General features: G+C 34.4%; 1 protein-coding gene, 1 long non-coding RNA gene and 1 pseudogene across 4 annotated transcripts; 1 reads left to right on the top strand and 2 right to left on the bottom strand.

Annotated features, from left to right (window-relative positions):
- Nucleotides 1–1,603: 1,603 nt before the first annotated feature.
- LOC132059069 (CMP-sialic acid transporter 3-like) lies at nucleotides 1,604–27,299 on the bottom strand. 3 transcript variants are annotated; one of them, XM_059451555.1, is made up of 15 exons: nucleotides 27,081–27,299; nucleotides 25,245–25,361; nucleotides 24,979–25,035; nucleotides 23,759–23,836; nucleotides 23,080–23,124; nucleotides 22,328–22,387; nucleotides 22,061–22,183; nucleotides 21,744–21,821; nucleotides 7,450–7,519; nucleotides 4,763–4,870; nucleotides 4,176–4,309; nucleotides 4,019–4,095; nucleotides 3,228–3,276; nucleotides 3,060–3,119; nucleotides 1,604–1,821 (listed from the first exon to the last, which is right to left on the bottom strand). In XM_059451555.1, exons 1-14 carry the CDS (start codon nucleotides 27,237–27,239, stop codon nucleotides 3,069–3,071), a joined length of 1,206 nt encoding a protein of 401 aa, XP_059307538.1. In that variant the 5' UTR covers nucleotides 27,240–27,299; the 3' UTR covers nucleotides 1,604–1,821; nucleotides 3,060–3,068. The 3 variants fall into 3 exon arrangements, with proteins under 3 accessions (XP_059307538.1, XP_059307536.1, XP_059307537.1); XM_059451553.1 differs by lacking the exon at nucleotides 1,604–1,821 and adding an exon at nucleotides 1,892–2,274; XM_059451554.1 differs by lacking the exon at nucleotides 1,604–1,821 and adding an exon at nucleotides 2,289–2,892.
- LOC132059070 (stress response protein NST1-like) lies at nucleotides 12,351–14,674 on the bottom strand (annotated as a pseudogene).
- Nucleotides 13,319–13,575, top strand: LOC132059072 (uncharacterized). The gene is made up of 2 exons (XR_009415495.1): nucleotides 13,319–13,439; nucleotides 13,485–13,575. It is a non-coding gene; the product is annotated as an uncharacterized LOC132059072 (long non-coding RNA).

Genomic DNA, 27,299 nt, shown 5'->3' with positions numbered 1-27,299 from the left:
TACCAAAAGCAATGACGAAAAAAAGAAAAAAAGGAAATAATTTTTGAAGTGAAAGTCATAGATATTTCCTCCGAAAGCAATAACCAAAAAAGGAAAAATAAACAATTTTTGATCTGAAGTGCAAGTCATAAAAAATTTCCTACTACAAGCAATAACCAAAAAAGAAATAAAAAAAGTATATGATTTACCGTTTTACGCCAGGTAAAACTAAATCGATTTTTTTATTCTAGAAATATTTTTTAGTAATCGAATTGAATTATTTGAAAGGAATAAAGCAAAAACATTGGTTCCAAATAAAGGGAAAAAAAGAATGTCCATTATATTAAAGCAATAAATAGGCAGTTGCTGATTCATTACCAAAGTTTTAATTATCTGAAAGAAGTACAAGCATCGTTCCCCTTTCATGGAAAGTTAAAGTACTTATAGTTTATGCTTTAAAGAAAAACCAAAAGAGAAGTCAATAAAAGCAAACAAATGAAGCTTTCAAAACAAGTGGTCCTATTTTTAAAGGGAAATGGGTCAAATATACCCTCTACTTTAGCTTATTGTCTAATTGTATTTTTCATTAACCAAAGTAGTTAAATATACTCCTCCTGTTACAAGTTGAGGTCAAATATACTCCTACTAATAGTAAAGTTTCAAAAATACTCCTCATTTCTAATATATTCCCTCATAAACAAGTCTAGTCATTGGAATTGGGTGACATGGATGTAGCATGGCATTTAACCTATTCTATATGGTGCCTACGTGACAATTTTTTTAAAACAATTTGGAAAATTAATTTTTCTAAAAACAATTCTGTTAAAAATTACCTTTATTAAAAGTCTGATTTTTTTTTTTTTTTAATTTTATAAAATCTGCTTCTTAAAAAAATATTCTGGAAAATCAAATTTTTTATTAAAAAATTTGAAAATGATTATTTTAAAATTAGTTTTTCAGATTTTTTTAAATTAATCCAGATTTAAAAAAAATAAAATTAGGACACTTTTTTAAAAAAAAAAAAATACTTTATAGTTTTCCAGATTTTAAAAAAAAATTATTTTCTAGATTTTTAGCTAAAATATCCAAATTTTCGAGAATATATTTTTAAAAATAGGTTTTATTAAAATAAAAAAAATTCAATTTTTAATAAAAGCCATTTTTTCCCAGATTTAAAAAAAAAATTAATTTTCTCGATTGTTTTTAAAAGTCATGTAGGCACCACATGATAAGTTAAATAAGTTAATTTATTTGAAAGAAGTACACATCGTTCTCCTTTCATGGAAATTTTTTAAACTTTGGTGAGTTATATTTATTTGTAAATCTTCAAGGGTAAAAAAATACAAAAGAAGTCAATAAAAGCAAACAAATGAAGTTTCAAAACAAGTGGTCCCTTTTTTTAAACATTGGGATGCCAATTTTAACTTATAATCATAATTCATATCGACCCATGACGAGTTGATTTCACGTTTTGACATATTAATCACATCAAAATGTTTTGATTATCCCAAGATCCCTTTAGTCGAGGCATATACAAGCTGACAAGATTTCATGGTTATATTAAAAAAAATAAAATCCAAACATGCTTTTATTTTGTACATACTTACATACTTTTCTAAAATTGTTCAATGGCACCATAATTCAATTCTTTCGTTGACAACTTCAGTTTCACTTTTTTTCTTCCTCAGGTTTTTTCTCATGGATGGTATGATAAAGGGGAGCGTTAGAAAAATAAGCAGCCTGTGTTAAATCGCAAAACTTTCATCCTTTACTCCTACTTCATCTATATTCACGTTCAAACACTTCCTCTTTTTCGTCATACTCATTTTCAAATAAACCTCGCTGCGAAATTACAAGCTGGATAGGGATTTATAGTGTACCCACTCCTATCCACAGAGAGAGAGAACCACGGCTATTTCTATTACTATTATTCATTAACTTGAATTCACAGAGCAAATTTACATATAAATGTGCATGCATCATGTCTTTACAGCTAGCAAGACAATACTCTGCACGCGATTCTAGTGACATATGTGATAATAATGTCCGGGTTATGAGCTAAACTCTATACAAAAACGGATGATACACATCATCCAGAACTCAACATTAACGACCGTGGTTCCTACTATAAAACCCTCATTACATACTATAAAAAAGGGCTATAGTAAATTCTCATTGAAGAGAATTCTCCCTATCTGGAAGGTGAAAAATTCTCTTCTTAGCATACTGATGTTAAATATCAAGGGAACTATCTATCTGTACTGACCAGCCAAAGATGTTTCTCCAGTATTCATCCTGCCATGTTTCAAAATTCAGGGATCAATAGATACTCTAGAGCACATCACGATTTATAATTTATCACGTACTTTGAATTTCCTATAACCAACTGTGGATCATTTTTAAGGGAAGGGTTAGGATCAGTGTCACATCCCACGTAAACCATGGATAATAGCAAAACATTACGCCATAGTTTATAGTACAAAATATGCCTTGGAACCTATGCACATAATTATATATATATATATATATATATATATATATAGTAGAAGATTCGCAACTAGGAGGTACCAAGCTGGATCTGTTTTCAGACACATTATTAAGTTTCAAGCACCGATACAGACAAAGTTTTATTATGATGAACAGAGTAAGATGAGTTCCACCTCGTCTGTAGAATTAGGTATACTCAGCCACATCCACAAGGTGTCACTTTTAAACGCCTAAACTAATATTTTTGAATATTTAATTAGGAATATAGAGTAGGTTGTTCAAATCGCTTAGATATAAACTTGATATTTCTCAAAAATGGAAGACATTATCAATTTTAATGGGGATCAAACAGCAGACCTAAGAGTTTGGCCAGGGCCAACGACACGTCTTAACACCTTGCTTCTCTAAAACCATCCATCAAGTACGCTGAAACTTAGTCAACTAAACTATTATATATTCTTTTGGATAAAGATATGAACTAATTATTTGAAGTCCACTTGTATAAATCTGTTTGACAAACTGAGACTGCAAAGGCAATCATATAATACAGATATCATTCAACAGCACAAAAGAGTCCCAGGTGATTCACATACCTATAGTAACTAACGTGGAAGAAGGGGTTCTTTCTCATCAGGTCCTACGCGATGGCTAGCCTGTAAAATGTCGTAAAAAAAAAAAAAAAAAGGAAGATGAGAGAAATACACGCATGCATAATCTATTGGAAAAAAAAAAATGTCTTTGCAAGTAGATCAGAGTCTTACATCTTCATTTGCCCCAGCCGCCATATTTATGACGGATCCATCCTTTGACCTGTAGAGATCAAGCACTCAGATTTTATTCTAACGAAGAAACACCAGAATGATGATATCAAATGTGTTGTAAGATAAGGCAACACAATAACTAAAGACTTCGCACAACATCAAACTATCAAAGTGATAATTATGGTTAGCTATGACACCTGCATAGTTAATAAGATGATAGTTAATAAGATCACATATAGAAAAATAATAGTTTAGACACAAGTGTTTCATCTTGACTCTGTTTGATTCCATGTCCACTCAAAATAAAACAATAAGCCCTCTCTGCTCTTGGGAACGAGGAACCTGAAGAAATTCCTATTTTGCTTCCAAATAAACTCTGCCATTGGCCCTCCAAGATTCACCCAGTTTCAACTTGCAACTAGCATACGAAGGGCACTAAACTTTCTTAACATCTGAATCCTAGATATTCTCACATCAGTATACTGGTATACTCTATCATAGTGTACAGGACTTGCATATTTCCAATTCTTTAGTAGTGTCTGCAAACATACATATGTATGCACTGTAACCTGTGTCCAGTATCCCCCATACTCTTGGGAGTTTAGACAGACTTTTGACACCAGCAAATCCTAAGAATGATAAGCATTTAATCCAAAATAATCTAAACGGCAAATCTAGAAATAAGCATCTGAGAGCCTGTTGAGAAAAGACGTTGCGGGGTTTGAAACCCCGATTTCTTGTCTATATCAGTTTTGCTTTCACAAAGCTTGAAACTTGAAAGAAGAGTGCACCTGTAGTTTTTTTGAGAATTCATTTCCAGACTGCTGTTTTGTGTCTCATCCCTGACCTTTGCAAGAGGTGAAAAGAACTGAAAATTGAAGCTTAACGTGAGTCCAAGCAAAAAATTAAGCATGCCACTCGAAATAGATAACAGCATCCAAATATAACCTGATGCATCGAGATAAACACAATGGAGATTCCTAAGATAAAGTTCATAGTAAGGGGATGCCCAAACAGAACAGCAGATGCTATTCCAGTGAAAATAGTGGCAACAGTTGATGAATATTTCTTCAGAATTGTATCTGCAAAAGTAAAACAAAACAGTGATTAGTTAATGCTTTTAATTAATAAATTTACAAGACAATACAAACCACCGTAGAAAAATGAAATCTGCATGTTGCTACTACCAGAAATTGGACCTACCTGGTAAGAGCTAGGAACCTAGATTCATTAAAAAAATGAAGCGACCCCTTTTGGCACGCAGAAGTTGGACAAATTTAAGGAGGAAAAAGCTCGAGTCCACATACAACAGAAATATAAAACACCAAATTTTGTGGAATATAAATGGGATGGTTAGACGGGATGTAAGCATGATGAATCTTGTCAGGTGCATAACAAGAGGTTCCATGTTAATAATTATGCAAGAGGTTCCATGTTAATAATTCAATCAAATCTTCGAAAATATATCATATTACCTCCATTGATAATCGCCAAAAATCTACTTGTGAAGCCAAAATAAGTAAGAGAGGCCTCACCTGCATACTTGAAGAAAAACGAAGACAGGATTCCCTGAGCTGCATTATTGCATATTAAAAACATTGTTGCTCGTGAGTGTCCCCGTAAGATATCGAAACTGTCGGGTCCTGAAGAGCATTTGAGACAGAATTAGCAGCTAGTAAAGGGAGAAAATAAGTTCTGTGCACAAACCAACAACCAGAAGTAGAAACAAATCTTCAACAATGAGAGAGGTGGATTGATGCATCATAGGCAAACTCAAAAGACCTGGGAAGTATATGCAAGTGAGGATCCTGCTATGGAAGGTATTCCATCTAAGGGTGATACCATCCAGGTCCATTTTGTTACTCCCTCCGGATCAAAAAAAGTTTCCACTTAGCCTTTTTTTCTTGGGTCAAAAAAAGTGTCCACAAATTAAATCAAGGAACAATTAACCTTATCTTTCCAGATTTGCCCCTATTAAGTGATATGTGATCAAATCCCAATGCCTATTTAATTAGGGGTAGTTTAGTCAATTTACATATTCTTTTCTAGGAGTGAGTAGTTTCTCAAGGGGTGTGTGAATGGCTAAGTGGACTCTTTTTTTGATCCGGAGGGAGTTCCTTTTAAATGATGATGAGTAACTGTTATGACATCATTCTTGTAACTATTGTAACCACAAAAACACTATCTCCTACTAATTACCCCACTAAACATTAATTTTGCTACCCACTTTCTTGACATTTACTTGTGGAAGAAATCCTACACCTATATAAAGGATGCTTTCTTCCTTGTATTGAGTAGAAGTGGAGTGGATAAAAATATCATGTTGTGTTTATGTCTTTATTTGATGCTTTCCTGGTATTTTTGATCCAACCATTACTCAAGGCCTTTCTTAATATGCAAAGATTGCACAGATGAAGGATGCTAGTTATATCACTAAAGTGACTGGAGTTTTTTTCTGTATTTTCCGTTTTGGTTACTTGATAGTTGATAGACATACATATTTTTGCCACACCACAATTGGCAGAATCTTTCTTTCTCCAAGATCATCTACATCCCGACCAAAATAACACTAGGAGGCTTGAGGTCCACCTTAAAACAACTTTACCGTCACTGGATCACCCACCACAGTAATAGTCATATACATAAAGCCTCCCAAAAATCTAACCATCCCAACACGTTGGTATATCGCTCTACATAAACAGTATAAAAGAAATAAAAGAGAACTCTTGACTGTTGGTAATCGAATCTCTTTTCCCTTGAATGTTCTACTATCTCTTACTCTCTGTAACACTCGAAAAAAGCAGAGAGGGGCTATCCTCCTTATCTGCTTCTTTATCCTTTCGACTGCACATGACGAACACCTTGCCAATATTTCGCTACTATCTTCAGACATATAATATTAAGGCGCAAAATTCTGAAGCAATCTCACGGTGCAATAAAAGATGATCCGCATCCTATCCATGCTTTGGGCACATGCAACACCAACTCACCACAATTCCTTTTTTTTTTTTTTTTTTTTTTATTGACAATGGTAACATACCACAATTCATCCTCTCTTCCCAGGCAGATAGCAACTTGTCTGCTATCAGGAATTCAGGATCGCTTTCCAGACAACACAGTATGCAACACATGATGCTTTATTCCGTGTTTGAGCAACTCCACATAGCTTACCACGTGGGGTTCAGCTCTCCACCATTGAACAAGGCATCTGTATTAGTACAGTAACACTTGACTAAGAAGCATTTTGATGGTGAAACTTTACAAATCATTCTATCTGCTTGACCCAACTGTGCAAATAATTTTCTTTATAATTACCAAACTGTTTAAGGCTATAAAACCTTGCCAAAGATTCCACCTCATTCAACTCCCAATCCTAAAAAGCCTTCTAAAGAAATACTCCAAGAGATCCGGTTCCCTTCATGTCTTAGAGCATCATCTACTGCATTTCTCTTATTTGTTGCCAGCATGAATTAATTGGGAAGGTTATCTTTCAAGGTATTATCTCCCCATTATGGATAGAGCCAAAAAGCCTTTGACCAGAATAAGGGACGTAATATTAAATTGCCTACTAGATATTGGGCCCCCAACTAGGTGAAAATACAAACAAATGGAACGGTGGCAACGATGATACAGAGAGTTAAGAGAGAAAACAGTATCTCTCAATTGCAGGGGATGGGGATGGGGATGGGGATAGGGATTACTTTGATAAAAGCAACACTTTTTCAGTGCCCTACGTGCTTTATGTCCTTAAAGACGAAATACTTAGAAGAGCTGGTCGAAACATCTCAAGAGAGGTAACCATTGAATATTTCTTCGACTGATTCTTCTGGAATCTTGGGAAAAGAAAAGGGCACCACAAAGAAAAATCTTAATAGCACCACCCAATAAGCTTGATACTAGGATTGGTTATCTATCCAAGCACTATAGACTCTAATAACCAGACACTTCAGGGAAGCAATAGTACAAAGATACAGGAATCAGAATGTCTTGAATTACTCTTGATTTTTGCTTCAATGAGAGACAACAATATATGTGTAACTAATTCATCAAAGAGGTTAAAGTTACAAAGGAGCGAACATAAAGATAACCTGAAGCTAGAATTTGAAAGAAGTTACTGATTCGATCAGTTTTTTCAGATATTATGCATTAATCACATGTTCATCAATGCCAAGAGAGCTTGATTCTTAGGCAACACAAAAAGGATAAGATTTCCTACTCATACCTTTGTAAATGGCAGTTCCAAGTATGCCTAGGAAGTTGAAGATTGCACCATATCCGTACAAAAACAAATTCTGCAAAGAGCAGTTTAGTTGTTTGTATGGATCGTTAATAAAGTCATACACATCTATTAAACAAACCACACCTAGAGGTTTCAAGCATTTCATTACTTGAAGATCTAGATTATTATACTATTAACTTTGTATACCAAACAAAGATATTGCTCAGAAAAATCTGCTTATTAGCAAATCAATATACAATTCCATGTGAGGGTTCAAACTGACAGTGAAGAAATATGGGAAATGACAGAAGAAGAAGCTACTGTCAATTGTTTTGCCTGGGATCCAGTTGAATGACGTCAAACTCACTGCAGCAGCTTAAAGCATTTTAGAGAGTGATCAAAATAGAACTTTCACCTGAAGATAAATGCTAGTCTCGAATTGGCTCTTCAAAGCATATTCATTGTAGACAGAAGCCAGTGAAGGAACAGTGACCTGAATTATCAGATTGCATCAGTTTCTATCCATTAAATAAGGCAACCAGGTGTAAAGCCAAGAAAGCATGGCATGAAGTTGTGTCCAGTACAAGTGGCGCTACATTGTAAACCATTTATATTCTCTTAGGACACAAAAAAGAAAAAGAAAGGGAACATGTTTGAACATGTGTACATGATCATTGAGAATAGACTATTAAGGTTAGTCCTAACCAAAAAGAAAACTAAATGTACAAAACTTGAGGAGGATCATATATGATGTGGGCTGATTGGCTTTTCTGATCCTAAATGAAGGTAAATTCCATTTGTCCATGTTAACAAGACCCTTGACTTGATTAGGTAATCCTACAAAGGAGTTGAAGACATGGATTGAATCTGAGTTGTGGCTCAAACTTGCTAGTTTATCAGCAGGTCTTTTGGCCTCTCTGAAGCAGTGTAATATTTCAAATCCATGCTCTTCAATTAGTTCTTGGATTTCTTCTATAATGTTGAGGATCTTCCAGGGTACTTTCCACTCCTTCTGATGCATTTGGTGATGAGGAGAGAATCTGTTTCTCCAATAGCTAGCTTGTATCCATTTGCGGCACACCATTTGAGTCCAAACAACATAGAAACTGCTTCTGCCATATTGCTAGTTCCTGGTCCCAAGGGAATTGAATAGGCAAAAATAACATTCCCTTGGTTATTCCTGATCAGTCCTCCACCTCCACTTATGCCTAGAAGACAGCTTCCATCACTGTTCAGTTTCACATTTTCAGTGGTTGGTTTGATCCACTTGATAATTTTGGGGGTTCTCTGTTCAATTTTGCTTCACATGCTCTACTAATTGTGCTCCAATCTTCTCCCAGCTTAGCTCTTCCAAATTTGCTATTTAAGATCTGCAAAAGTTTATGAAATATACACTTAAACAGTAGTAAACAGAATATTTGAAATCTCTACCAATACTAGTAAGGATAGCCCGTGCTTTTCCCGGGCCCAACATGAATAAAGTTATATTGTTTTATATACATTGTACATAAATCTGTAGTGACAATATGTACAACAACCAAATGTCAAGAGTTAAAAGGTTGTTATGATATATTCTGCTCAGAAGTGAAGCGGAGAAAGTATTGATTGGCCGAGTGTGTCTCGATTGATCTGCACAACTGTAAGGATCATCGATAAAAATTTATCCAATTTGTTGGCAAATAATCATTTCTAAATGAGAAACAGAAAAGGGGAAGTAGAATGATGAATGAATATGAATTTATTCTCTCACATCCTTACAGATGGGAGGATTGTAAGTCGACAACACTGTTGTTTTAGCAACCCTCAAAGAAGGGAGAACTGTGAGCCGTAACAGTGTTGTCAACATAAACTTAAACCTATTACATGCACTCATAAGTAAGTCAACTCAATAAAATACTCAAGAATTGCGAAAACTATTAATAGCTGCCCATTGTCCTCGATATTTTTGTCATGTATCTCAGATTTTGACTTTTCGGATTCTTCTTCTTCGCCCTCATCGTTTGAGCTTTTCGGCTAGTTTTATTGGTGAAATGATAATAAGGAAGCCAGTTTTTCTAGCTTTATAATGATGATAAATATGCTGCAAGACCGTATGAATCTTTTAAAAAAAAAAAAAAAAAGTTACAGGAAGCTTACCTTCTTCTTGTTGTAAGCATTCATGAGCTTTTCATACTCGGCCTTCCTTTTTGCAGCTTTGGCTTCATATGCTGGTTATTTCTTTCAACAGGTAGAACCAGTCTTATAAGTGAACTCATTACATCAAACAGGTAGATGTTGTCCCAAAAAAAGAATGTCATGAACCCATTCTTATTCAGCAAAATAAATGCTTATATTTCCACCGCCAAGTAATTTATTCACAATGCTAATTGACTCTTCTTCAATGAGAGTACTGAAAGAAGTTTGCAACTGGCTAACTGGTATAACCATATAACAGTATGACATGTATGAAGTGATCATGGGACCAAATTGGCAGGTTGAATCACTAATTTTAGGAAATATACTGAATTACGTACAGCTGCGCTCATAGATTTCAGTTTTCTTCTCCAGCTTTGCTGACCTTTTATTTATAATGACAAACCAAGAAGCAATCAATTGCTAAACCATCAAAAGCTTACAGCTGATACAACCTTCAATAGGGATTTTCCAATTTAAGTGTCTTCCACTCCAGTCGGAAGAAAACATGTTTAGCAGAATTGTTTTTCCTACACATTCATGCACATAGCAATGACAGAGCAGGTTGGATTTTAGCAGAACTTTGACCTACATTAGGATTTCATTATAAGTTTGGACCTTACAAGAGCATGGTACATTAAATGGATACTAACCTCTGGATATGCCGTTTGACCACAATCAATCACTTGCTTCCTACAAAGAAAGACAAAAAGGTTACAAATTATAAACCCCAAAATCAGTTTATCAAATTCAACAGACTCAATTAATACTTTGGAAGTTGCTCCGCAGTAGTAGGTTCATCAATTCTTTTAGCATTCACCATGACAATAGCACTCTGAAATTCCTCTCTAATCCTTCATTACGGAAGGCATCCATTGGCTATACCAGCAATAACCTCTCGAAGTTGGTGAACTCCATTCTTCCAAGCATTTACATGAGCTAACTTACTTTTTGTTGGTTGCTATTTTTCCTGACCCATGGGGTAGTTTATAGTTTTTTTATACTTTATGTACAACTTGAATACGATATAATCTGCAGGACTAATGCCTTCTTCAGAAAAGAGCAAGCATCCCTGCTCAGCCAAACCAGCTGCTGAGATGAAACTTTGAGACAAGAAATGTATAGACTGGTATCCGTGGGGGGAAAAAAGAGGCACCATTACTAAAGCAACAAACAAAAAGGCAAGCATAAAAAAGCAGTATGAGTTGAGGCTGCTGCCCTTCACGGCGCTTTCAATGTGCAGTTGAGCTTCAAAAGAAAACCTTTCCTTCGACATAACATTCTATGTTTATGTTTTCCAGTTCATACACTCAGCTATGTGAGACATCTAAATTACGGCATACGGTCATATGTGACTTGGAATTAGCCCTCCTAAATGTAGGCAGTAGTAGCTGCGGCTTTAAGATACTCTTCCTGAGAAGAACAGGAAACTGGTTTACTTCCACAAAGAGTAGTTTCCAGCTTAGCTTTATTCTAGACTGTTATTTATTTGTGAGTTAAAAGAGTTGACGCTTTAACCTACTATAATTCTACTTACAGTTGAAAGAAGAGAAAGGAAGATAAGTGACTGTCATAGTGAGTGGAAAGACCAATTATAGCTCTTGAGAGCAGCAGACAGCTCGATTAAACCAACGGTAAGACGAACAATTTGAATATCATAATCCAAAAAGCCATGTAGAAACTGAAGATCTTTTTTTTTTTTTTTTTTTTTTTTTTTTTAGACAAAGTGATCTGAAGCAAAAATATTTATAACTTAACACCATAATTTAATTCATTCTTTTTATTTTATTCACATATCCTAAGCATAATGCATCACCTTTTTAAGCTCTTAGATTACACGGCTGGGCCAACTTTCGAAACATCCTATTCAAAGCTATTTTTGGTCAGACAATCTGGATTCACGAGCGTTCTAACAGAGACAAAAAGATTAGTAGTTTCTTCTTTTGGGGCAATTTCTCAAACACCTCTAGCGCAGGTCCGGATGTCAGATAACAATGAACTCAAATCCATTGTCACTGCACTTTGAAAGACTTAAAACAGATGGAAATGAAGGACAATCCATGCAACCAGCGAACCAGAACAAAGGTGAAACAATTAATCACCAATTAACTTAAAATTTTAGGCGAAAGTAAGTTAAATCTTCCATCGCAAGGTTCAAAACATAAGAAGAAAACATTCTTCAAATTAAAACTAAACATAATAATCTTAAATCTAAATAACGCTGATAATCAGAAAAGATGGGATAAAGAAAGGAGAAATGGCAAAAAAAAAAACTGACCTAACAACTCTACAGGCATCGCACTGACCAGGTACAGAGAAGAATGAAGCGACGAAGCAAAACGGGATACCTTTGAAATCAAAATTATGGAGATATCAGTCTGATGTAATCGTGAAGCTGGAGAACGAAAAAAACCGGAAGAAATAGCAATTACATCTGAAATTCCGAAAATGCCCTCCCGACCCTAAGCTCCTCCCGTTAGCGGCTTCTATATAAGTAGTAATACACTTACAGTAAACAAAATGTTCGATATCTCTACCAGATCACATCACTAATCACCAAAACATTCACAGGAAAATATGTCAGTCAAGATTAGAAGAAAACCCACCAAAAAAATGTGTCTATTTCATGATTTAATGGTTCTGGAACAGCTAAAGACAGCAAAAATCTGGTTGAATAAGAACTACTACAAAACTATTTTATTCCGACAACCAAAAGTATATATAGATGCAACTGACGTTGAAGTAGGTAAGCAGATTACTCCAATTGGTTCCACTCTACTTTCAATTACCAAACCTGTAGTTCATGAAATTAAAAATCAAGATTATGACAAAATTTCTTCAAATGTTCCATAATCCCAACAAGCTATTCAGGAAGTTTGACTAATTCAAGTGAAACAAATGAGTAAAAACATCTCCTTTCATCATTCTATGCCATTGGAGTTGTAATGCAGTTACAGAATTGTCACCCAAAATGGGGTTCAAATCCTACAACTCTATCCTAGAAACAAAATAGGGGATAAACCAAAGGACTAAAGTTCATGTAGAGGCCTTGGTAGCAGCAGATTTCTTTTTCGAATTTTCAGTCTTTTTGTCAGAATCAGCAGCTTTCCTCTAGTCCAAAATCTTGGAATTTATTCAAAACAGTGCTACCAACAACAGTCGACCAAAATCGTTTGAGGAAGAATAACAATTCAAAGTTGAATAGTATCAACGATAGCCTCAAGTGATTTTTTCTCCAACTCTTTTTCATCAATCCACATGGAACTTTGCCGTCGAAGAAGATCTTGTTTCTCTTTCTTCTTCTCTGAGAAGTTCTTTTCCTCATCCTCCAGTATTCAAGCTTTCCCTGTCTTTCTTTAAGCTGCAAACATAATAATTAAACATGCACGGGATACGTTATTTTTACTATATTGAGAAAATTAGCAAGCAAAGTTATATGCATTTCAGATATACTCAACGCTATAACAGAGTACACTCTTGCTTACAATTGAACTGTATGTATCGTCTCCAAAAAAGGGATGAAAAAAGATCACTAACAATGTTGGCAAAAGCTCACTTGAGGTGCGTTAAAGCCCTTAAACAAGACACAGGGCCCTAGCCAATTTGCCTCACTTAGGGAGTGTTTTAGTAAACAAGGCTCCAATGCATGTACCTCATCGTGTATGGATCTGTATTGAAGAGGCGGCACTATACAACAAATATAGCTCACAATGTGATAAATTACTATTAAGGAAGGAATCACAATGAATGTATACATGAGTTAGAGGCTCTACATAAACCACCCACGCGTCAAAAGATTATATCAAACATTTGAAAAACTTGTTAGAGGGATAACAACCCCCCTTGCTAACTGTTGAATGTCCAAGTTTGAGTGGGCTATAAGATGGAATATGTACAGTTTTAATCTAAACTGAGCGAACATGAGAGCTACAATTAACATTTGATTTGTTTGGATTTGGAGCAAGAACACTAAATCTTACAATTAACTAGTAAAATGAATCCTGTACATCTATTTTGCTCCATTTGGGCCTATAACATTGTGAGGATTTCCTAGTGGCCGAAGCAGTGGGAGAGTTAACATGAGTTTTGGAGGTTCGACAGAACAACAGTTTCGACTCAAATGAACAACAAATATCGATAGAGTTAGATGCGTATTTCGAAACCCGTATCCCCAACTCAAAACCTAAAACATCTAATTTTTTGAATTAGCCACTTGGTCCAAGAGTTGGAATAATAACCTTGGGAATCAAACTTAAAATCATAATATCAATGAGAGTGGTTGAATTATTGCCATTTGGGTACGCATATTACCTAATCCCTATGTGACGAGAGGTGGCAGGTTCCTGAACTAGTGGATTTGCTTGCAAATTGGCCTGAACCAGTGGATTTGCTTGCAAATTGGCACATCACCTTATAAAATAAGACCTATTGCAAGGATATCATAAGACGACTAGTCCCCGCCATAATTCCCCACTCAACATGAACCCTTTAGGAACACAAGAAAATAAGCAAGAAACCCACTCATAGGAAACATTTCCTTCATACCAAGCACACCCAAATACTAGTAAATAAGGAGAAGATGGGCAGAGGACAAAGAATGTAACAACAAATAAATAATTACATACCAGGGTTTTGCGGAACTCTTGTTGAGCAGCTTCTCTTTCCATAGCTTTAGCTTTCTTCTCAGCAGCTTTAGCAACTTTCCTCTCTTCATTAGCAATCCTTTGCGCTTCCTTTTTCGCTTCGTCTTTCCTCATTTTCTCAATCCTCTGCATCTCCATTTCATCTATGTACTCTTTCCTAACTTCCCTCACTTTCTTCGCGTATTCGCGTCGTAAAAACGCGAGCTTAGCTTCAGCTTCTTTAGGATCTTTAGGTTTTGTCCATGAATTAAGGTGCTTGTTTGCTGGAAGGCTCTTCTTCTCATCGTTGTGATGACATTTTACGGCGGCGGTGGTGGAAATTGATCGCAAAAAGGGCTTTAGGGTTTGGCCACGGAGGTGCAGCATTTTTGTGCTTTTTTCGTATGTTGTATGGTGGTGACTGGTGAGACGCAGTTATGCACAACCTAGTGTATATTGGAGCCTTAGAGGAGTCAATTCCTCAAAAAATGGTTCAACTTGTAGAAAAAAATATGGGATGAGGCATCATTACCCCTCACCTTATAGCGTTTTTACTTTTAACACACTTTAATTAATTTTTTATTTTTTATTCTATTATCCTCCTAAACTATTTAAAATCGTAATATTTTATCCCTAAATACTGACGTGATAAGGAGAGTGTGTACATAAAAAATGGAAAAACTTAATTTTTTTTTCTTAAAAATCTATATTTTCTTAAAATATGAATATTGTTTTCCACATTTTAAAAAAATAATTAATTTTTTCAAAATTTTATAAAAAATCAGTTTTTTCTTCAAATTTTGACAAGAAAAATACTTTTTTCGGATTTTATTTGAAAAATAAAAGTGTCCTAAGAAAATGAAATCATGAAAATCAAGATCTTTTAAGACATTTTAAAAATAATAATCAAGCTTTCCATATTTTTAACAAATCCATTTATCCATATTTTAAAAAAAATTCATGTTTTCAATTTTATTTTTTTTAAGAAAACAAAAACATATGGGTTTTAAAAAAAATCAAATTTTCAAAAAAAAAATTTAAAAAAAGGGTTTTCAATTTATTTTTTTAAAGAAAATTCAGTTTTTTAATTCGCGTTTTCGGTTTTTTTTTTTCTACTTATTTGGAGCACTTTCCAAAGAGAATTATTTGCCCCTCACAAATACTCTCCCGGGATAGAATGAATCAAAGCCAAGAAATAATGAAATCAAGTCTCTGAACACACAAGAATAATGCTGCAGTCACTAAACTTGCGCAGTTTTTCTAAAGGAAGAATTCTGGTTTTTTTGAGTATTTCTTATGATAGAAATATTTCCAGGATTTCATCTATTTATAGGGATGTTTTAATCCTTCAACCTGAAATGATGCAACCTTTAGGGAAGAGTTGCATTGTTTCATAAAGAAATGTACTCTTTTAGAAAGAAAAGTTCTTTTTCTTTTTGCGTAAAAGAAAGGTATATTTTTTTTTTCTTTTAAGAAGAAAGAAAAATACTTTTCCTTCAACCTGAGATGATGCAACCTTTAGGGAAGAGTTGCATTGTTTCATAAAGAAATGTACTCTTTTAGAAAGAAAAGTTCTTTTTCTTTTTGCAGAAAGAAAGGTATATTTTTTTTTCTTTTAAGAAGAAAGAAAAATACTTTTCCTTTTGCTTATTCCTTTTATTTTATTTTGAAAATTATAATCCCCCACCATTTTCAAGTGAAAATAACAACCCAATACTTTCCTTTAAATTAAGAGACAAGTGAACCCATGCATAAATAAAGTATCGGCGATCAACTTTGCATTCAAATACAATTTCTATTAAACTCAATAGTCGGGTAAGATAAGTCTTTTGGTATATGAATATAGTAGATGTATCTCACACATGAATTCTATTACATTATTCCTTTATAACCAACACACAAGGCCTTGAGTTCCAATACTCTCATTAATGCATAGAAACCAAACCCGAGCTTCTTGAAACGCCCATTTCATCCACATTAGACCCCATTAATTGCTCTTTCAAATGCACCCACCAATAGGTCTATTAGAATTTATAAAACTCAACCTCCTTTTAACAAATTGCAGACAAAGCACTTACTTTGGGACGGTAATACCAAGTGCTATCAACCAATAAAGAATGTTGTTACTCATTGAACTTGAGACTGACGTTGTCAAGTCATTGAGGCTTCACCCTTAATGGTCTTTCTTTATGGGTTTTAACCCTATCCCCCTTGATGTTCTCACTTCTCAACACCAAGTTCCTTGCCAATCCCTCAGTTAATGGATCCGCAAGATTATTAAATGAACGTATATAGTCAACCGTGATCACTCCATCTTTAATTAATTGATTTATATAACTGTGTCTAAGGCCAATATCCCTAGACTTTCCGTTATATATATGACAGTACGCTCGGGCTAAGGTGCGTCTCAATTCTGAATTCAAATAGCAGTGCTTATTGCCCCTTGATAGGTATTAGGTATATGAATTAGTTGATGTTATTAGTGCTACAAGTCATGAACAACAGAATACTCGACTTTGTACCGCGATACATTTAGCGTGGTGCATAATTTCATCGACATTTTTTTTGCTCTTTCAAATGTAATTATGGACTAGTAGTATTTATTGTAATAGCAATTGGGGCAATATGCGCTTGTACAATGTAAGTTGATGTTAATACCTGTTCTGGTATTAATTTGCGTAATTATTTGTGTCATGGTTCATCTTACATCCAGTATCAAACCTAATCTTTTGCGAAATTTATTACAATATGAATTGTGCATCTGCTGCCAGTCTAACGCAGCCAAGTTCAATGCGAATGAAACTTCTGTATTCAAATCCAGGCCTATTTTATGATGTACATTAGCTTTGAAATTTTCTTGAATCCGCCTATGGTTTTTTGAGAACTGTGAAATCCTTGAGGGCTAGTTAGGTGCACATTTTAAAATCCAGGCCTATTTTACGTATGTAAAGTAGATGATGAAATTCTTGATACAAATTCTGTCTCCGTCGCTGGCCGGTTTAGTAGTCCGGTCTGGAATAAAGCAAAATGTAAAGCCAAAAAGCTAAACCTTTATTAAATGTGCATGTATACTTTTCATCTATACAATGTAAATGTAATAAAATAAAAATAAAAAATTAAAAATTCACACCTGAAGGAATCTATGCCGAATTCACAACCCCCCCCCCCCCCACCCAAACCCCACCCCACACCCAAAAAAAAAAAAAGAGCATACAAATGAAAAACAGTATGCTCTGTTTTACAAGTTTTAAGCAATGAACATCATCTTTCACAAAACCAGACTCCACTGCTAGCTTTTCTTCATCTTCACAGTATCTACACATATCTGAAAAATGTTGAAAAAGTAAGATAAATATTAAATTCTGAACTCATATTTTCGACGAAAGCAGAATCTTGAATCCATCAAATTTAAATCTTGAATCAGCCTCTGCTATTCTCTGAATTTCTTCTCATGGAGATGTTGAAGATCCAAAATTATTCCCTCTGTAATAACGAAGCTCCAATGAAATTTGCCTTTCAAGTTTAAGCTGATTATAGAAATTAGCTATAAACATTTCTGCTCTTTTATCAATATCATCTTCTGATGATGGATAACTCATAGTCCTTTGAAGTCCTTTAAATGAGTTACTAGAACTTGATGAATAATCATTTGCATAATTGACCAAATCTTGATCATTCTCAAAACATATTACATTCAATCCAGTTGGTTGTTTTTGCAACTTCCTTTCATTGAAACTCAACTGATGTAATCTTCTTGATGATGATGATCCAATCATATATGATGCTACTTTCCATTTGTTGACATTAAAATTCAGCAAACAAGTAATCTTTTTTACTGCCCTTTTTAGCCTTCCTATCAAAGACCAATTGTCTATCCCCATTTTTGTGTTGAACCAAACAAAAACAGTTGTTCTTTTTCTTGTTGTTGTTGTTGTTGTTTCTTGTTTTGTGTTTGTGTTTGTGTTTTTTTTTTCTACTTGTTGAAGTAGTATGTAGAGGAAATGGATAAAATGGTACTTGCTTTGTGTGATTGTGTTTATTGTTTGCGGGTTTTATTCTTAGGGTGGTGGGGTTCTTAGGTATATATAGTTACGATATGTAGACTCAGTCATATTATGGGGTATTTGTTTTTTAAATCACTATTCAAATTTTGTCCTTGTTAGTCCAATAGACTAAATTTATCAGCAAAATAAAAAATAATTAATTAATCAACTATTTTTAAAGACGAGATTTAGCCCACCCTATCAAGGGTGAGTTTTAACTACAAACATATGACGTCATGTTATGTTTAACCTAACTGTCTTGTTGGATTAATCACATATCATATATACATGATCATCACAAGAAACGTATCTTATTACAAAAGCTTGCAATATGTCGGCATCTATTACAAGTGCACATATGTCATTTGCCATACATGTAAACACAAACATGCATATTTTTGCAACATATATATGCAAAACTAGACAAAAAATGAATATCAATCCCGCAAGGAGTTGCCCTGAGCAATTTTTACTGTGACAAAACTTAAAGAGTAGCTTTAACAAAAGCCAACAGGGTAAATCTTTTCATGTTTTATTTGTTTCAAGTTCAACTGAATCCAATATTTTGATGTTGAAAATAAATATAACATATGCGAAATATTACTAAAATTTTGACAGATATTAAATTCTAAACGTATAATTTCAATAGTACAACGTGTTCAGTTCTAAAAGTTTTAATTTTTTTTTATCCATTAACTTTAAATTATGAGTACGTAATTAAGCTGATTTAAGCATATGCATATATGAAATTGAGGTGGCTATGGAAGTTGGTAGGGTTAAGGAATAAAATACGTAGGGAAAAAGACAACCGCGTTATAAATTATGACAGCTACACACGTTAATAAGCTAGAGGCTAAAAGCTTTAAGCAAAAGACTTTTTCGTCTTTTTTGTTTTGTTTTTTTTTTGTTTTTGTTTTGAACAATTCTTTGTTGTAAAGTTATGTTAATTTTTTGTTTTGTGAAATGTTATTAAAGTTTAATTGGTTACATCGAAGAATATTCCGTAGGATTAAATTAATGAAAGTTTGATTAGTTTATGATAAGGATAGAGTCATAGCCAAATGCTTAATGATTTGCTTGGGTAAGAGTTAAGACCAAGTTATTCTTATTTCTTAAGTTATTTCTTAGTTGTAGGGAACCTTATGGTTATTTTAGAGGATATTCTTGAGAATAAGTCAATGTGCTATTATTACTATTAATTGCGTTTGAGTTATATACATCTTTAATGTATTTTTTTTATTAGGTCAATATTTACAGTAAGTTTTCTTAAAATGTGAGATTTGTAATTTTCAAAATAAGACATACGTTAATTGGCTGCAACAAATACAAATTGACTTGATGGTGTAAAACTCCTTACATTGACAACACATAACTTAAACTTTAATTAATTGGTTTGATGGACTAAGCATTTGCTAAAATACGCCAAAAATGCAATTTTTCTACTTTTTTTTTACAATATATACATAAAGCCTCCCAAAAATCTAACCATCCCAACACATTGGTATATCGCTTTACATAAACAGTATAAAAGAAATAAAAGAGAACTCTTGACTGTTGGTAATCGAATCTCTTTTCCCTTGAATGTTCTACTATCTCTTACTCTCTCTGTAACACTCGAAAAAAGCAGAGAGGGCTATCCTCCTTAGCTGCTTCTTTATCCTTTCGACTGCACATGTATCTAACACCTTGCCAATATTTCGCTACTATCTTCAGACGTATAATATCAAGGCGCAAAATTCTGAAGCAATCTCACGGTGCAATAAAAGATGATCCACATCCTATCCATGCTTTGGGCACATGCAACACCAACTCACCACAATTCCTTTTTTTTTTAATTTTTTTATTTTTTTATTGACAATGGTAACATACCACAATTCATCCTCTCTTCCCAGGTAGATAGCAACTTGTCTGCTATCAGGAATTCAGGATCGCTTTCCAGACAACACAGTATGCAACACATGATGCTTTATTCCGTGTTTGAGCAACTCCACATAGCTTACCACGTGGGGTTCAGCTCTCCACCATTGAACAAGGCATCTGTATTAGTACAGTAACACTTGACTAAGAAGCATTTTGATGGTGAAACTTTACAAATCATTCTATCTGCTTGACCCAACTGTGCAAATAATTTTCTTTATAATTACCAGACTGTTTAAGGCTATAAAGCCTTGCCAAAGATTCCACCTCATTCAACTCCCAATCCTAAAAAGCCTTCTAAAGAAATACTCCAAGAGATCCGGTTCCCTTCATGTCTTAGAGCATCATCTACTGCATTTCTCTTATTTGTTGCCAGCATGAATTAATTGGGAAGGTTATCTTTCAAGGTATTATCTCCCCATTATGGATCGAGCCAAAAGCCTTTGACCAGAATAAGGGGACGAATATTAAATTGCCTACTAGATATTGGGCCCCCAACTAGGTGAAAATACAAACAAATGGAACGGTGGCAACGATGATAGAGAGTTAAGAGAGAAAACAGTATCTCTCAATTGCGGGGGATGGGGATGGGGATGGGGATAGGGATTACTTTGATAAAAGCAACACTTTTTCAGTGCCCTACGTGCTTTATGTCCTTAAAGACGAAATACTTAGAAGAGCTGGTCGAAACATATCAAGAGAGGTAACCATTGAATACTTCTTCGACTGATTCTTCTGGAATCTTGGGAAAAGAAAAGGGCACCACAAAGAAAAATCTTAATTGCACCACCCAATAAGCTTGATACTAGGATTGGTTATCTATCCAAGCACTATAGACTCTAATAACCAGACACTTCAGGAAGCAATAGTACAAAGATACAGGAATCAGAATGTCTTGAATTACTCTTGATTTTTGCTTCAATGAGAGACAACAATATATGTGTAACTAATTCATCAAAGAGGTTAAAGTTACAAAGGAGCGAACATAAAGATAACCTGAAGCTAGAATTTGAAAGAAGTTACTGATTCGATCAGTTTTTTTTCAGATATTATGCCTTAATCACATGTTCATCAATGCCAAGAGAGCTTGATTCTTAGGCAACACAAAAAGGATAAGATTTCCTACTCATACCTTTGTAAATGGCAGTTCCAAGTATGCCTAGAAGTTGAAGATTGCACCATATCCGTACAAAAACAAATTCTGCAAAGAGCAGTTTAGTTGTTTGTATGGATCGTTAATAAAGTCATACACATCTATTAAACAAACCACACCTAGAGGTTTCAAGCATTTCATTACTTGAAGATCTAGATTATTATACTATTAACTTTGTATACCAAACAAAGATATTGCTCAGAAAAATCGGCTTATTAGCAAATCAATATACAATTCCATGTGAGGGTTCAAACTGACAGTGAAGAAATATGGGAAATGACAGAAGAAGAAGCTACTGTCAATTGTTTTGCCTGGGATCCAGTTGAACGACGTCAAACTCACTGCAGCAGCTTAAAGCATTTTAGAGAGTGATCAAAATAAAATTTTCACCTGAAGATAAATGCTGGTCTCGAATTGGCTCTTCAAAGCATATTCATTGTAGACAGAAGCCAGTGAAGGAACAGTGACCTGAATTATCAGATTGCATCAGTTTCTATCCATTAAATAAGGCAACTAGGTGTAAAGCCAAGAAAGCATGGCATGAAGTTGTGTCCAGTACAAGTGGCGCTACATTGTAAACCATATATATTCTCTTAGGACACAAAAAAGAAAAAGAAAGGGAACATGTTTGAACATGGAATATTGTGATTGATGCCTAGCAAAGAATGTGAGTAGTCATTAACAATTATCTTCATATTAATACTTACGAAAATCAAGGTATACAAATATGCCCCTGTTGTCACTGTAAGACCCAAAGCTGTTGTACCTTCTGGCAGAGAGCGCAGCTGATTCACACTGATGCCAATAAGCAATAGTGCAAGAGCCTCCCACTGTGACCAATTAACTTACAAAGTCATATATAGCTAGCATTCTTTCAGGCTCCAAGATGCATAAACACAGCATGGACAAATCCAAAAATCAATCAAATACAGTTGACTATAGTTAATAAACAAACCTCTGTTGGCTTAACCAACCTGAATTATGGAAAAACGACGTTTCATAATCATCTTTAACAAGATTGCAATTACCAAAACCTGCATGTTTTACAAATCAAAAAAAGAAAAACGATCACCAGCAGAAAAATTAAGAAGACAAATCGACCAGCAGCAAATGAGGAAAGATCTGGTTCTGGTATGATACACAATAAGTGAATCCTCATTTTAGGCATCACAAGCAGTAATCACTCATCCTTAAATGCGAGCTGCAATTAAAAGACAATCCAGCTCACCACCAAATTCCCAACTGCAACATTTGATGTGAGCCCATCGGCTCCATCTTTGGGGGGCATAATTACCCATGGAAACCCGTGCTTGTGAGTTGGACAGGAAGCCTGGTGGATCAACCAAGGTGCACACAAGTTGCCCTGGGCACCACCGATATCAAAAAGGATGAAAAGGACTACCCATCTCAAATAAGCTCAGTCGTTTATCTTCCATTAGATCTTGAGTGCACATATATGGAGATTTTAACACCTACTAGTAAAACCTTTAAAATTTCAGTCTTCCAACATTTTGACTGTGGATACTCAATCAAAGCTTCCATTGAAGCAGAAACAAAAGATAGCAAACAGAGTTTGCAATTAATCTAGCCTGTGAGATCCACCTAGCAATCAGCTACTTGCAGATTCATCAAGGAGACATAGCTTTACGAACCAAAATTACTGTGGAACTCATAAGTATATTGCAAAGTCTGACAGTGTCGGCAATAACTATAAGGAAATGTATACCTTCAAGTTACTCAGCATCTTTACAGTAGCAGGGTTAAAATATAACTGCACGAAATAACAAAAGTGTCATTAGGAAGTGCGAGAGATAGTTGAACTCCAATAACATGCACCAACACTGCAAAACCTTAGGGCTAGACAAAAAAGCAAGTCGGAAGACAAAAGTACAAAGGCGGGGACATGAGTTCCGAATTACCAATAGTTTTAACATAAATTTAGACGAAAATAATCACAACAGATAGAGAATACAAGAAATCCAGAATTTTTTACAGTTTCACTTGAAATGGCAACCAAATATATTCATGCCAAAGTTCTCAACCTTTAGGGAAGATACTCAATTTACTTTTTGATCTAAAACAACAAAAGAGGTCAATAAAAGAAAATCTTCTTGTAATGTATTCTCTGAGTTAGATGTACATAGATGGCTGTCTTGTAAAGCACATGATATTTCTTAATAGTAGTACTAGAATAGCACGCTACTGGGAGAAAAAAAAATTAGTAACAGCCATATCAATCAATATGCCTCAATCCCAAGCTAGCTGAGGCTGGGTATACAAATCTCTCTGCAACACATTCCGTCTATTCGTTTCCATCTTAAAACAGTTTGTAAGCCATGAGAATTGATAAGCATCTCACAAATAATCTTTCAATATCCAAATGAGGAACAACAGAAAAGATATACCTGCATGATAAACTTCAGGTAGTTGTTAATAGCATAAAGCAGAGCTGGAACAGCCAGAAGCACATTGTTCCGAGCAGCCTGCAATTAATAAAAGAAAAACAGTTTGAATCAAGAGTTGCCATGAATATACTTCCCAATAATTCTTAACATCCCATTTGTGTACTAAGAAGTAGAGGACTGTCAGAGAAAGAACATCTGAACAGTTAGATTCATTAATTTCAAAGTTCAAATGGGCCTACATTTAAAAAAAAAAAAAAAAAACAAGCCCACCAACATATTAATTAGAAAAAATTAACTTGATGAAATAGAAACCTATTACTCTTCCTTTGTGGCCAGATAGGTTCCCACCTTTTACTGGGTGAGGTGGGTTCATAACCTACTTAACTCTACCAGTTTATGTTAGATATCATTGTCAATTCTCATGAAGGTAAGTAATAATATTGGTATATGGAAAAGTAGATTCAAGAATAAGAGACTCAAATGTTTAATTATGAATGATATATTGTTCAACAAAGTGATTATGTAAGATTAGCTCGATCTCGAGACATTTTGTTGCTGTCTGTTTGCACTATAATTTGTATCAATGTTAAGTGAATATTTAAGATTAGTTGGTAAAATATATGAGCATAAATTGAATTTCACATGACAAAAACAATAATGTAAAGAAGTTAAAGAGAAAAGGCAAGAATATCGTGAAGAGCTTTGAGATTCCAATGAGCACATCCTGCTTGTTGACAATAATATGTTCTTCGTACTCTATATTCCCATTGTGCACTGAATAATACAAAATTGTAGGATGGGTATGGAGATAAAACCCAATTAACACCGGCTAGTAAATCTTCTTCTTCTTCTTTTTTTTTTTTTTTTTTTTTTTTTTTGTTTGATGAAGTAAGCTAGTAAATCATAAAATTTTACTCCCATTCACAGAGCTTTATAAATGTAATATCTCTCTTCATATGTTTCAACAGGAAAAAAAAAAAAATCCCCTTTATATGGAAGAACCTCCAAATGACTTGAGAGGGGAGGAGTAAATGGGCAAAGAGGGAATAGACAACATACTGGGAAGACAATTTCCAAACAAACAAAAGTATCATCTAAATATAAATGAAAAAGATCCATCTCAGAGGAAACATTATTTTATTTTTTGACACAACCTTCACAGGAAACTTGTATATCTATATAAAACTAGTGAAACTACTTTGAGTATTAACAAGTCTTACCTGGAACAATGTGGAGAAAGAGAGAAGAGACTTCTCGCCAGCCTTCTGGCTTCGAGCCTTCAAATGATACAAGAGATTGAGAAATTTTAAAACAAGTGAATAGTTATACCAAGGTATCAAGAAATTAAGAGCAAATTATGGTGCATATGAGCGGTACCAATAGAGAATTTTGTTATATTGAAAAAGAAGAGAAGAAGCTCGTAGAAAAATTGAAGGTGTAGAAGGTTATAAAATAAGTTAAGCAATGAAGAGAGACAAAGCCATACCTGAAAGCATAGCATTACTAGTGCAAATACAACTTTTGCCAACTCAGTCAAGAAATTAACACTAATGGGACTGAACTCAAATTTGCCATCAACTTTTGACATATATACAAGTATAGGCTGCAACAAAAGAAAGAAAAGAAAATATATTATCTTCAATATACCTATATAACATAACTTAGAAACTTACATGAAGAAGCCCGAAATATTCCAATAGCACACAGTTCAAAATAACTACTCCCTCTGTCCCAATATGTGATACACTTTCCTTTTTTAATTTGTCCCAAATAGATTTTTATATTTTTTTGAAATTCCCAAATACATTTTTATATTTAGAAATAATTTAACTTAAAACTTCCCCTTTTACTCTTAATGAAATGATTTACAGCCACAGATATATCTATGGCTTGTTTTAGACCACAAATTTCAAAAGTCTTCCTTTCTTTGTTAAACTCCATGCCTAGTCAAACCATATCACATAAATTGGGACGGAGGGAGTACTTTTTTTATAACCAAGCTCTAAGAAAGAATTACTCTAAAGCATATTTTTCTTTAAATAAATACTATTTCGTTATATTCAATATTTAACACGAAAAAAGTAAGGAAATCAAAAGCTCAAGGTCATATCAACAACCAACTTTCACTAAAAGAGGATATTTAGACTATGAGGTAGTTTTATTGGCATAAACCTCTATTAAGTAGGATATTGAGACTATACAACAACAACAACATACCCAGTATAGTCCCACCAGGTGAGGTCTGGGGAAGGTAGAGTGTACGCAGACCTTACCCCTACCTTGTAAAGGTAGCCGAATATTGAGACTTTGAGGTACTTTTATTGGTATAAACCTCTGTAAGTGTTTCCCATGGGAAGTGTTTCAAAGACTTTTTTTTTTAAATCATGAGAAAATTGATGACATTCAAAAATGAATCTTAGACTTACCCATCAATTTACTCTTTTGAGCCATTTTACCTCCTACATTCCAAGCTGACTCAGTTTTATTAATATCAGTAGTTTAGCTCAAATTTAGCAGATTTTAATAGAAAAGATCACAATTACCTCAATCAAGCCCAAAACCAGCATACACATTATACTGGGTGAAAGCACTATACATAATGTATCAAGCAACCTTGTATTAAAGGTGTTGATACACAAATATGGGCTAAACAGGGTAACAAACTCAAAATAAGGAATTTTTCGAAAATATATAGCCCAACATAAAATATTACGCCATGTAGCCCAATATACAAGTTTATACAACATTATACCAGGGGAAAGCATTACACATAATGTATCAACCTTGCATAAAAGGTGTTTATACACAAATATGGGCTAAACCCAGTAACAAACTCAAAATATGAGCTAAATGGCGTGAATATTTTCTCCCAGTTGACATAGAGCATAATTTTCCCTTTTAATTTACCAAAAAAACACTCAAATTTTCTAGCTCATAGGATTTGCTTCATACTACTAGTTAACCGTCAACAATTCATATAATTCAATTTACCAAAAAACAAATTCACAATTAAAAAAAAAAAAAAAAAAATCCAACAAAAAATTTAAAAAAAAAAAAAAAAATTGTCCTTCAGCTGATTATATCTAGCTTAACATTTAAAAAGCAAGTAGTAATACTATCCATCCACCCGCAAGGTTGGCTCAGCTGGTTGAGCATGAGGCTTACATAATAGAGGTCTCAGGTTCAAAACCCCCTAGTGCGCGATTATCTCTCCTGTGTGGTTTACAAGCTATTATACAGGAGCTGGATTTACCCTGTGTGCACCCGAAGGATAATACTATCGAAACCACAAAATTGACAACAATGCGAGTTTCACATATACCTGTAAACCGACTAAAACGCAGTCACCGACAACCAAAAAAACGTTGAAAGCGCGTGTTTTGAAGGAAACATCAGTGCGATGGTGATCATATGCTTTAGAAACAACTTGTTTTGGAGTTAGGGGAAGAAACAACTTGTAATTTCGAGTGGCAAACTCCATTCATCCTTCTACTCCATGCATCCTATTTATAACTGTAGAGTTTTTCTGTATAATGATCGA

This window comes from Lycium ferocissimum, chromosome 6 (assembly GCF_029784015.1).
Source record: "Lycium ferocissimum isolate CSIRO_LF1 chromosome 6, AGI_CSIRO_Lferr_CH_V1, whole genome shotgun sequence".
NCBI lineage: Eukaryota > Viridiplantae > Streptophyta > Magnoliopsida > Solanales > Solanaceae > Lycium > Lycium ferocissimum.
Note: the sequence above shows the minus strand (reverse complement) of the source record. Positions and strands in the feature narration are given on the sequence as shown.